The 12,055-nt window shown below is 45.9% G+C and overlaps 2 protein-coding genes across 3 annotated transcripts; one reads left to right on the plus strand and one right to left on the minus strand.

Moving 5' to 3' along the window:
- The first annotated feature begins 216 nt into the window (after positions 1-216).
- On the plus strand, positions 217-5,010 carry LOC112880701. 2 transcript variants are annotated; one of them, XM_025945442.1, is made up of 5 exons: positions 217-408; positions 1,593-2,022; positions 2,128-3,556; positions 3,711-3,857; positions 4,121-5,010. In XM_025945442.1, exons 2-5 carry the CDS (start codon positions 1,972-1,974, stop codon positions 4,696-4,698), a joined length of 2,205 nt encoding a protein of 734 aa, XP_025801227.1. In that variant the 5' UTR covers positions 217-408; positions 1,593-1,971; the 3' UTR covers positions 4,699-5,010. The 2 variants fall into 2 exon arrangements, with proteins under 2 accessions (XP_025801227.1, XP_025801228.1); XM_025945443.1 differs by lacking the exon at positions 217-408 and adding an exon at positions 971-985.
- Positions 5,011-5,099: 89 nt separating this feature from the next.
- Positions 5,100-9,247, minus strand: LOC112880702 (sugar transport protein MST3). Its single transcript, XM_025945444.1, has 3 exons — positions 8,803-9,247; positions 8,378-8,697; positions 5,100-6,426 (listed from the first exon to the last, which is right to left on the minus strand). Exons 1-3 carry the CDS (start codon positions 8,933-8,935, stop codon positions 5,308-5,310), a joined length of 1,572 nt encoding a protein of 523 aa, XP_025801229.1. The 5' UTR covers positions 8,936-9,247; the 3' UTR covers positions 5,100-5,307.
- Between the last annotated feature and the right edge of the window lie 2,808 nt (positions 9,248-12,055).

Genomic DNA, 12,055 nt, shown 5'->3' on the forward strand with positions numbered 1-12,055 from the left:
GGAATATAATCTGGAGTAAATTGCAACTTGTCAACAACTTTTATAAGAAGAATACCTCTATGTGCTGGAGAACGTGCGGTCGTATTGCTATTTGTTAGATTAAAATCTAAAATGGTAATGTGGTTTGAAATACAGTCGGAGAGGTTTGTTTTTGTTTTGCGAGGACAATACTGTAAAAGAGGCGCAGCCCTAGTAGTAGCCTGCCAAGGAAAGGAATCCTCTCTCTCTCTCTCTCTCTCTCAAGACACGACGAGACCGCCCACCCTGCCGCCGCCTCCCCAAACCAACAACTCCTCCTCCTCCTCCTCCTCCTCCTCCTCCTCCCACCGCAGCCAATTCGTCCACCTCGTGCTCCGCTCCACGGCTCTGGAGATCCAGCCGGGCTTGGATTGCGGCCCTCGTCTCGTGGTAAGATTCCCTCCCTCTTAACCTAGATTGCCTTGCGCTCATGCCCCCATGAATCGAATCCGCCAGATCTTCGGCGCTGAATCCACCAGTTTCGTAGCGGATTTGCTTTTCAGTTTGCCGCGGTTTATTGTCATTGTCCAGGAGATTTGATTTGCATTGCCGTCAAAATTTGATCCCGCGATCTGCATAATCCTTCGATCGAGCAGTGAAGAAACCATGCTAGTACTATGTGCTGCGATTCGCGCAGTAATTGCGGTGTCATTGTCCTAGTAGTGCTCCAATGCGAGAAGCAACGTGCCGGTAGTTGTGTACCTCTCTCTTTCTGGTCCGCGTGGGGGTGGCTTGGATATCTTCTATCGCAAGAGGGGAAGCCGTGGCCCTGGGCGGGGACACGCGGCCTCTGCCTCATGCGATGGCGATGCCTCCCAGCCGTTTTGGCCGCACAGGGGAACATGCAAAAAGCCCACACACTCACGGGGGTTAGGAGACCCTCCCTCCTGCTCCTGTGTCTGGTGGAGCCTCCCAGCGTGCTGGACGCGTACCCTCTCAATAATTAAAAGATAGATCCATGTAGCATGTACTGACCACCTCCTTTTCGTTTGGAAACTGTGATTGGTGATGGGGTCTGGGATGGGATCTTGGCAATTCGGCATCCATCTGCATTAATACTAGAGTAGATGTGTCACGTACTACCTTCATCCCAATTACAATTCTTCGGCTTTGGCTTTTCTAGATACATATATTTTGCTATGCATCTGGATATGCACTATGTCTAGATACCTACCACTGCTGTTCTTATTGAAATTTTGTTGTACATTTGGGATAGAATACATTCACGGTAACCTAAAATCTTTTCATGTCCTTTCCTCTTCTCTTTTTGGGGCATGAAACTGAAGAACTTTATATTTATTCGATTTTAGTTGAATGCTAACTGATCAATGTGTGTTGAACCAGTAGGGAATGCTTACTTGTACTATTAGTTGCTGAGTACGTTGGTACTGAGCACCATGTCAATAATTAAAAGATAGATCCATGTACTGAGCACCTCCTTTTCGTTTGGAAACTGTGATTGGTGATGGACGTACCCTCTCAGAACTTTCATGCTCTCTTACTTTATCAAGGCTTTCCATGTCAAAGGAATGCTTGACCAGTGCTCACTCTTTAATACTTTTGTCTTTTTGCAGGATTTTTCGACCACATGCATCCTTCTGGATTTGTCTAGTTCCTAAACCCTTCTTTCAGACTGGCAGATATCAAGAGATCATACACATCTCGCACCTCTAAGTGGGTGTGGGCCTGCAACAATTCCTTCTCAAGCCTATCTTTGCCTTTGGGAGTAAGCCCAACTTACATCTGGAGACTGCGCCGAGCCTTGGAAGGTCTTTTTGTTGATTACGGCTAATTTCCAACGGCAGCTGAGATGTAACAAATTTGCTGGGCTGAGTTCTCTACAAAAGCTCCTGTGATTCAGCAATGTGATTGGTTTCACAGTGTTTTTGGTGTCTTGGTGATTGAAGCGATCTGGTGTAAGCTCAGTTCAGTTCAGATCAGAGTTGATTTCTTATGGTTAGGTTCTTTTGCTTTTCATCCTCTACCACACAACACAGATCCAAGGTACAGAAAAATACCTCTTGCATTTTACCGCTTCCCATTGCATTCCCATGAAGAAACCAGTTTAATTTAGCTCCAACTGTTCCTCATGAACTTGTGTTCTATTAGGAGGGTTTTCCCCCAGCAGATGAAGCCATGCGTGCCGCTGCAAGGAAGGATTCTCGGGAACAAATGGTGAAGTCCAGGACTGGGTCAGCTAGTCCAAACAATATGACAGATGAAAATAATCGCTCAGCTGTGAGCGGGCATTATGGCACTAGCCCATCATCTCATCAAGAATGCTGCAGGTCAGAAGATTTGAATAGGTATGCATGCTCTGATGAGGGCAAGGAGGTTGGGCACCTAAAGAAGAGCCAGTCTCTTGGAAACATTCTTCAAAAGGATCGTGATCATAATTGTAGCGAAGGTACAGAGTGTGATTTTACAGATCATGAGCACAAATGCCACCACTCTACTTTCAAGAGCATTGCAGTTGTTGGAGAATCTAGTAAGGTGTGCAGCCCGAAAAATGAGGATGCTTTTGATGCCTCATCTGACCTGATCAGCCATGACTTTTGCGAACCTTTGGACTCCGATAGCCATCCTCACATATCTTATGCCCAAAGCAAATTCCCAAGATCACAATCCGCCATATTCCAGAATGATAACACCAGTGATCAAGAGGGTTCTGTTGATTCTGGGATACTAGGGTCTCGTTGCCGATCTGTTGAGGGCTTATGTTTATTGATTGACGAGAAGGTTGACTACCTGAGTGGTGGTGAAATGCACCGATGTACATCGAATTTGGATGTGTATTGTGCACCTTCTTCTCCAGATGCATATCGGACATTAAACATTGAAGATACTGGCTCAGTTGGTTGCTCTGATGCTGCTGAAGGAGGTCAACGGTCCACCGGGAGCACAGAAGAAAATTTTATCAGGGATGGGATTCTAGTAGGTCATGAATACTGGGATGGCAAATACATTTGCGGTGACCACTCGGTGGATCCAGTTGCCCCTTCCTGCGCTGATTCAGGGCATGCTTTTCACCACTCTGGAAATTATGGCCGCCTTAGTGAAGCTATGGATAAAGAGAGAGAAGATAAGCTTTGGAACAGGGATAGCACACAGCACCAATCACTTGTTGTTGAAGTGCCTGACTTGGTGGACATTTCTGATACAAAGGACATTAGTGGAGAAGCTGATCACAATAAAACTGATATTGATGGGGACCCAAATGAACTTACTCCAAGAACCTATAACATTAGAAGAATTGAGGATTGGATCAACCAAATTGATATGGATGACATCACTGTGGATGAGCAAGGAGAAAGTTCAATTTCTGCTTCGACTGAATCTTGTGAGCCAACAGCTGGTGTTCCTGCTGTGCGGCCTGATGCTAAAAGTCCACTTGGCATGGAGATAGCCTACACTTATATTTCAAAATTAACTCCTGCTTCATCGTCCGCACAGTTGGCAAACCTTGGTCTGGTTGCGATACCAAGACTGAGCGCATTCTCAGGCTTACGCTTATTGAACTTATCAGGGAACTCAATCGGTAGGCCCTTTTTCTTTCTTAGTTCAACAATTTCGTGTGGCATGCTGCTTGTCTTTCCTTCTCTTTCTTTTAGGGGGGGGTGGTGGTAGTACTGCTCACCTGTTTCATTAAGATTACAGCATCACGTTTCTAATATTTGGGTCTTTCTGCACAGTGCGAGTAACTGCAGGAACTCTTCCAAAAGGCCTTCACATGCTAAGCCTGTCGAAGAATAATATCTCAACTATTGAAGGCCTCAGAGAATTAACACGATTGCGCTTGCTGGATATCAGTTATAATAGGATATCTAGAATTGGCCATGGTATGGTTTCAATATCTTACACTTTTCTCCTTACTTTCTCCTTGGTTGTATTCACATGATAGGCTGTTATGTCATCTGTATCCCCTTTCCCCAATTTTCATATTCCGACTTGGCGAATTCATTATGCTTTAGATTCTTATCTATCTCGAGTGATGTGAGAAAACATTCGTGTATACTTTCCTCATAAATTGAATTATATATGATTTTCAACTGAAAGAAGATTTGTTTGCTTGCCTTGACTTGTGTTTTGGATCATTTGTTAGGATTGGCCTCCTGTTCCTCGTTAAAGGAGTTATATCTGGCTGGTAACAAGATCAGTGAGGTAGATGGTCTTCACCGCCTTCTGAAGCTTAAGGTTCTGGACTTGCGCCACAACAAGATTTCTACATCGAAGGGCCTAGGGCAGTTAGCTGCGAATTACAATTCTTTAGAAGCCATTAACCTTGATGGCAACCCTGCACAGAAGAATGTAGGTGATGAGCACCTGAAGAAGTACCTGCTCGGTCTCCTGCCAAACCTTGTTGTGTACAACAAGCACCCAATTAGAGCAACTGGTTCAAAAGATGTCTCAGACCGTCATAGCCGCAAAATCTCTTCCTCACACCGTGCTGACCGTGGTGGCAGATCGGATCGCAAATCTTCCAGGCTGGTGGGTGCCTCATCTTCTCACAAGTCACAGAGCTCACGGCATGCCCGCTCTGGGTATGGCTCAGGTTCTACGCTGAAGCACCCAAGGACCCGGAACATGCCCATGACTTTGCTTGGGTCAAGACCAACCGAACATGTGAGGTCCATAGATGCGGCGAAGCAGGCTCAGATCAGTCAAGCTCAACTTCTATAGCCTGTCGCCGTTGTGTATGGAGGAACAAACAAGGCACCAGTTTTGCTGATCATTTTTTTTTTGTCTTGTGAATAAAGCTTGGAGCAATAAGCAGAGCAGTGGTTTCATACCAATCCACGTGTTTTGGATTCATCAGTGCTATTGATGTCAAATACGAATGGTACAATGTATCAGTTTTGGCGTTCATTTTTTCCCTTACGAATAAAGCTTGAAACAATAAGACTAGCATATCTTTCAAGTCATATGTTCTGTAACATAACATTGCTGAGTATGCTTGGCGATCAATGGAACTGTTACCTGCATTCTTTTGCATAATTCTGAGGTGGTTCTGAGTATGCTTGGGGAATGTACAATAATTTGTACTGTATCTCGGAAATGAAATCCTGCATATATGACTGACGAGATGGATAATTGGCATTGGTACATTCGTGTTCATCTTTTGCATGCAAGAATTAATGGGCGTAACAACAAACACTCCTTACACAAGCGAATGCTAACGGTAGCTACTTGATGGAATCATGGAAGGGGAGGAGCAAGGGCAAGCATGGATCACAAGCCAAGGGAGGAAGGGGAGGGGGGATCCGCATGTACAAATCATCATCAATCAGATCAGGCGTCTGCCCCCTGCTTGCCGTTGTTGGAGGATGCCATCTGCAGGTGGTTGCCGCCGACGTGCACGTCCTCGTCGGCGATGAACTTTTTCCAGAACCAGTGCGACTTCCATACGAGCACCATCTCCTCGATGGGCACGTTCTTGGTCTCCGGCAGGAAGAGCGCGATGAAGATGGTCATGATGACGACCCATCCGCCGAAGAAGTAGAAGAGGCCGAACTTGAAGTGGCAGAGCATGGTGAGGAAGGCCTGCGCGATGCAGAAGGTGAAGAACATGTTGACGGAGACGTTGATGCTCTGCCCCGCCGGCCGGATCTCCAGCGGGAAGATCTCCGACGGCACCAGCCACCCCAGCGGGCCCCACGACCAGGCGAAGCCCGCCACGTAGACGCAGATGAAGAGCACCACCACCGCCGCGTAGCCCTTGGGCATCTCGCCGATGCCGCTGGTGCCGAACTTGGCGGCGATCAGCGTCCCCACCACCACCTGGCAGATGATCATCTGGGTGCCGCCCTGCAGGAACAGCATGCGCCGCCCGAGCCGGTCGACGGTGAAGATGGACACCACGGTGGCGAACACGTTGACGAGGCCGGTGATGACGGAGGACATGAGCGAGGCGTCGCCCTTGAACCCCAGCGTCTCGAACAGCACCGGCGCGTAGAACATGATCACGTTGATGCCGGTGAGCTGCTGGAAGAAGGGGATCATGATCGCCATCGTCAGCTGCGCCCGGTACCGGCGCTTCAAGATGTTGCGCCACGGGTGGCGCACCTGCCGCGCCTCCTCGCTCGCCGCCACCAGGTCCGCGTACTCCTCGCCGATCTCCTCCGTGCCGCGGATCCGGCGGAGCATGCGGCGGGCCTCGTCGGCGTGCCCGCGCTCCAGCAGCGAGTTGGGGGTGTCGGGCAGGAAGAGGGAGCCCAGGGTGATGATGCCGGCGGGGACCGCCGCCAGCGCCAGGCTGACGCGCCACCCGTAGCCGGCCTTGATCTTGTTGGTGCCGTAGTTGATGAGCTCCGCCGCCAGGATGCCGATGGTGATCATCAGCTGGAACCCGATGTTGAGCATGCCGCGGAGGCGCGCCGGCGCCATCTCCGACAGGTACACCGGCACAGACTGCATCATCGATCCACCGGTTGGAAATAATTCATGAGTTATTAGTTACATATTCAATTCGCACATGCAGTCTGTATTATTTTGTGTCGTTGTATAATTAACAAATTATTTGTTGATGAAGAACTATTCAAGAACACATTATGTATATGATGCAATCACTCAGTAAGGACACAAGCATAGAATTGCAGTGCAGCTCGACTGGTATGCATGCATGAAGTCGGTCATGAAGATGAAATGGTGATGCATCATCATGCCGACATGTTGGACTGGCAAGCAGGTCACACATGTCACGTCACTAACTTAGGCCCGTCTGCCTAGCACATCTATTTTCCTGCTTCCTTCCATAATATGCGTTGTTCTGAAAATGACACAATTAAGTCAAGTCTTCGAAGGAATCAAGATCAAAGAAAGCAACGGCGGCCTTGCTACATACACATATATATAACAGTCACTACTTTTTCCAAACTTTAGTTTGACTACGAATTTTCCAAATGATGGCATGCATGATTTCCCTCCAATCCCAGATACAAGTCCATTATTAGTACATCATCAAGGTTTTCAGTAAGAGCGACTTAATTGTACATGATGATGAAAAAGGTGAGGACAGTCCGAATGTGCATCTACAAATGGGTACAGTTGATTGCAAATTGGCAAACTAGATGGATGAGCTTTAACTAATAGCTGATAGCTCTAGTCCCTCTCCCTCCATATATAGCTTCATCTAATCCATAGTAGTGTCACATGAAACCTTGTGTCTGAATCATCTTTTCTTTACAAGAAAAAAGAGAGAGAGAGAGAGAGAGAGAGAAGAAGCCTGCTTTTTAATGGAATTAAGGTTTTCACGTGAACCTTGGTGATGTCGACCTGCTTACAGCTAGCTAGCAGCTGGTTCAATGAACATATACTATACTAAGGTCTCCTATTAACAATGAAGAACGCCACCTAATTAAGGTCTATGTGCAAAAAGAAAATTGCAGCAAGCTAGGCTCTGGAATTGGATTAAGAGGATAATGATGTTAATTAAGATCGGGTAAAATTAAAGTAAAACAGATGAGATGAAGCAAAATATGTACTATATGTATGGTAATATAAAAAGAGTAGTCAAGATCAACGGCTCAGAGGAGGACAATGAACAAGCAGGCGACAATGACACCGGCAATTAAGCTATATATGTACGTAGGTAGAAATGAGGTAAACAAACAAACAAAACAGTCAACCTCCTAGAAGTGAACACGCATCTTTGCTGGCTCACTGTCTCTGGAGAGAGAAAAAACAATGGAGGAGAAGAAAAAGAAAAGTAAGCATCGTCGTCTTTGAATTGTGTTGCTATCGAGCTTGGACTTTGGGAAGCATGCATATGCATCGTCCAACTAGCTAGATGAGCTGCCAATAAACTAGCCTACCAGCTTGGACCTTGCACATGCACGTTACTTGCTTGCTCTCTTTTTATATATGTGCACTGCTAGAAATCAATTGGCCCGCAGCTAGCTAGTGAAGAATCTGAAGCAAGGATCAAAACTGAAGCAAGCGTGGACAGCTATACGGGTCCCTATCTGTCTTGTACCACCTCTGATCATTGACGGAATCGCTACCTCGGTCTTAAGCTGTCACAGACATACAACAACCAAACTCTAGCTAGCTAGAATGTACAGTATACAACTAGACAATTCATTATATGTGATCATCAGATCAGATGGTTCATTTTTCTTCTTCTTCTTCTTCTTCTTCTACTACTACTACTACTACTGCTGCTACTACATACCTGCCGTCGAAACAAACAAAATAAACTCGGCACAACATGACATGACAGCAGCAGCATCGTTTTAATTTGGAGTGCAGGCCGGGCGGAATTAAAGAATTGTTTTTTTCCTCTTCTAAATATAAGAAAAGCTTTTTCCCCCTTGAAATCAAAGAATACAGCTGTATATGTAGTACAGTAGTACCGTAGTACCTGATTGGCGAATCCGACTCCAACTCCGAGTAGGATGCGCCCGACGATGAGCATGGCGACGTTCTCTGCCGCGCCGTTTAGCGCTGCGCCGATGAGGAAGGTGAGGCCGCCGCCGAACATGGACCACTTGCGTCCCATCACCCGGGTGACGGTGGCGGCGAAGAAGGAGGCGACGAGCGCGGCCAGGTAGAGCGAGGAGGTGAAGGTCTGCAGCAGCTGGTTGTCGTACTTGCAGTACTGGTTGGTCTTGGCCTCCTGCTTCTTCCGGAACACCTCCGGGAAGAACTTCTTCAGGAACGGGTCCATGGAGGTCACGCCGCCTGCATGCCCGGGCACCAGCGCATGTTAGTTGTTGTCATGGTGCAGGTGGTCGAGAACCAACGACCAAGGACGATGCAGGTGAGATAGAGGAAGCAGCAACTGACCTGAGATACCGATATCATATCCAAAGATGAGCCCTCCGGTGGCGGCCACGACGCAGGTGAAGAAGACGAAGAGGGTGAGCTTGCCGGGGTAATCCTTGCCCCCGGCCGTGTTCACGATGGCGCCTCCGGCCATCGATCCTAGCTAGCTCAACCGACAGACCACCCAAGGAGGAGCTAGCTAGCTAGCTAGCTAGAGCAGCAATAAGAACTGGCGTGGAGGGGTGAGGAGAGATAGAGTGCTAGAGGGGTGCTCCTTATATAGACACGGCCACGGACAAGACAGACAATACACCTAGCTAGCAATGCTTGGTTCTCCGTCGTATGCTGCATCATGCATGGTACGGTGTAGCAGCATCATATCAGCAGCCTGATCGCTCGTCGAATCGGTGGTGATGGCAGGTCAACGCCAGCTTAACAGACGAGATGATAGATAGATGGTGGTCAAAGTAAGCAAGGCCCAACTGGATCTGAGGTGAGCTAGCTGTACATGCGTGCTGATGAGGTAGCTAGCTAGGGTTGACCTGTCCTAAAGAGCGAGATATCTGGCCGTTGCGTTGCTTAATAATACTCCCAGCATCTGTATGAACGAAAGAGTATCTGGTTGATTAATCACTCCATCGGCTCACATCTGATTGATTGTTAGTTGGATGATTAATCAAGTTCTACTAGACAGTTACAAGAAACGAACAATATATAAATGGGAATGATATATAGCAGCAGGGTCAGTCAAATATTCCCCGACCATATCAAAAAATAAATAAAGAGGCAATCCACGTCAATTGAAGAGAAAAAAGAAGATACTGTTTACTCTACTACATGAGAAACCAAAATTGGGTGTGTGCTTAGGGTCAAATAAACTAGGTTACATTTATCCAGATTCTTTGTTTTTCTTTTCTGAACAACGACACGAGGAGGAGGAAGACTACTGAGCGTAGTTCAGCTGGTAAGATTGCTTGTGGTGCAATCTGCCCATCTGGATTCGAGTCCTTAGACTCGACATGTGTGCTCATAGTTTCCTGGATTATTATAGAATTTAACCGGCGCTATTCTTTCAGTGGTAGGCAACAGTGAGGCGTCTGTGGTGACTTCGTCATTCTCAAAAATCAGCCGGTCCAGTCTCTTGGAGGTGCTCGTAAGGATAGGGTTGTATGTCAGCTTCTGTACTGTATTTTTCAAAAAAAAGAAGAAGAAGAAGACTATTGTACACACAGAGGTACGTAGTTGCAGCAGGTCTGCCCTAATGGCGGACAAGACGGCGCGCTTTACGCCGAAACATGCCTATTAACGAATCAAAGCCCTTGTGTGTATGAGTGTGGATGTATAAAGTAGGCTAGCTGCCCCAAATTTTCAACCTGGTTTGTTCCGACTGCGAAAAAGTCCGTGTTGAATATATCAACGGCCATGTACATATACTCCTATAGTCCTATTGAATACTACATGTGAACGAAAGCAAGAAAATGGTTGTGCTTGCATATCCGAACTAAGAATAGTAGCTGATGAGCAATCCGAGTCCGTCTTCCGGTCACGTCATTCGCGTTATCCAAATAGTATTTTTTTCCAGCTAATTAATTATGATAGTTTTTTTCTCTCAAATTATTTATACAGAATACTATTCTAATCTATTTTATTGATTTTTTAGGTCGACACAATAATCCAAAATATATAAAACTTGCAGCCTTATCCGCGACAATATTCTCAAATTCTGGACCTTGTTCTTTGGGAGGAGCTGGAGTGCAGGACAGGTCACATGAGATGCACCTTTTACTTGTTTTTTATTTTGCTGGGTAACAAAACAAAACAGATATTTACACAATGAGTATTAATTATATGATCTGACTGGACCTCTGTACTTGACCGGGTACTATATATGATCAATTAACCTAACTTTTTTCCTTCTTCTTTTTTTTTTGTTTTTTGTTTTTTCTTTTTCTTTCTTTTCTTTTTTTCTCGGAGGGAAGGGTGCCAGAGGGGTCTTCCGGTGCCAGCGTTGGGGCTCGAACCCGGATCGCCGGCTTGGGGCTGGCTCAAGGAACCTGAAGAGGTAACTGATAGTGCTATATATATGTTTGGCAGGATGTATGAATATATAAAATGGTACTGCACTAGCACGTAGCACACGGCAGCAGACGAGCTAGGAATTCCTTCCTGGATAGGATCGATAGAATCTGCAGGAGGACACAAGCAAGCAGTTTCCTCATGACTGAAAGCCAACTTTTTGCCTTTCCTTGCATGCGTCGTCATGCATAAATTCTGATCCCATCCGATCCCATCCGATCCCTAAAGCTGATGGACGACGACGACTGTGTCTCGTGTGTCATGCATGCTTTGCTTGCGTTGTAGGACGGACATACATCTTCACGCTTTTCCTGCATCATGCTGCAGTTTTTCAGCGTACATGGACAGGCAGAGGAGCTTTGTCTTCCTTTACATGCATGCATTCCTCTCTTTTTTTTTCCTCCTTCAATTGTGCATTACTAGTAACTTATGGTGAGTTTCAGAGATTCCTTCTGGAAACTATAAAACAAGTTATTCTTTTATACCGCTGGTATCCATAACATACTGCATTCCATGCATATATATACTTTCGTTCCAGCCATCCAACCACTTGATGGTGTGTATATATATATATATAAAATCCTAAATAAGTCCTTATCTTAAATTCGGAGGACGAAATAAAAAAATCACACTCCAGCAGACACTCCCATTTTGGGGAGGCTTCCAAATCTCTTCCTGCCCCCTATCCACTGACAAATAGATCACGTCTTCTTTAGGTTTTGCTGGAGTTGAGATTTAAAAACTAGCCTTTGAAAAATAGAGAGAGCTTCTACTCAAGAAGTAAGAAGTAGAGGGTCTAATTAATTATTAATTTGAGAGCTATTGCTAGAGATACACGCGATTCTACTACAGAGAGGCTACACATGATCTCCATCCACCTAGGTATGTATTTAGCTTGCTTGCAACTCTAATATATATATAGTACTTTTTAATGGATCTGGTGTCGTGTACTGTTGTTGTTGTGGGAGTTTAGTCGGCCGCTGTCTTGCTTCATCTTCTTCTTCGTCTTAAAATTAAATATAATTAAAATCAAAGAACAACCTAGCAGCGTGGACTCTGCAAACAGCTAGCTAGCCGATCGATATCTCTTGACTTGCATCGATCTCTATACACGCATGCAGCAGCAGTTTTCATTTTATATGAGCTTATTACTGGCTGTGCAGCACATAGTATATCTTCCAACATGCAGCTGGATGGC

The sequence above is a fragment of the Panicum hallii genome, chromosome 2 (genome assembly GCF_002211085.1).
Source record: "Panicum hallii strain FIL2 chromosome 2, PHallii_v3.1, whole genome shotgun sequence".
Lineage (NCBI taxonomy): Eukaryota > Viridiplantae > Streptophyta > Magnoliopsida > Poales > Poaceae > Panicum > Panicum hallii.

Bases quoted from the DNA above. Each gene is read 5' to 3' on its own strand.
- LOC112880702 (XM_025945444.1), bottom strand. From the start codon at position 8,935: ATGGCCGGAGGCGCCATCGTGAACACGGCCGGGGGCAAGGATTACCCC. The intron at 8,698-8,802 runs GTCAGTTGCTGC...CCGGGCATGCAG, and splicing joins ATATGATATCGGTATCTCAG to GCGGCGTGACCTCCATGGAC. The intron at 6,427-8,377 runs GTACTACGGTAC...TCGATGATGCAG, and splicing joins GAGTCGGATTCGCCAATCAG to TCTGTGCCGGTGTACCTGTC.
- LOC112880701 (XM_025945442.1), top strand. From the start codon at position 1,972: ATGGTTAGGTTCTTTTGCTTTTCATCCTCTACCACACAACACAGATCC. The intron at 3,557-3,710 runs GTAGGCCCTTTT...CTTTCTGCACAG, and splicing joins CTTATCAGGGAACTCAATCG to TGCGAGTAACTGCAGGAACT. The intron at 3,858-4,120 runs GTATGGTTTCAA...ATCATTTGTTAG, and splicing joins GATATCTAGAATTGGCCATG to GATTGGCCTCCTGTTCCTCG.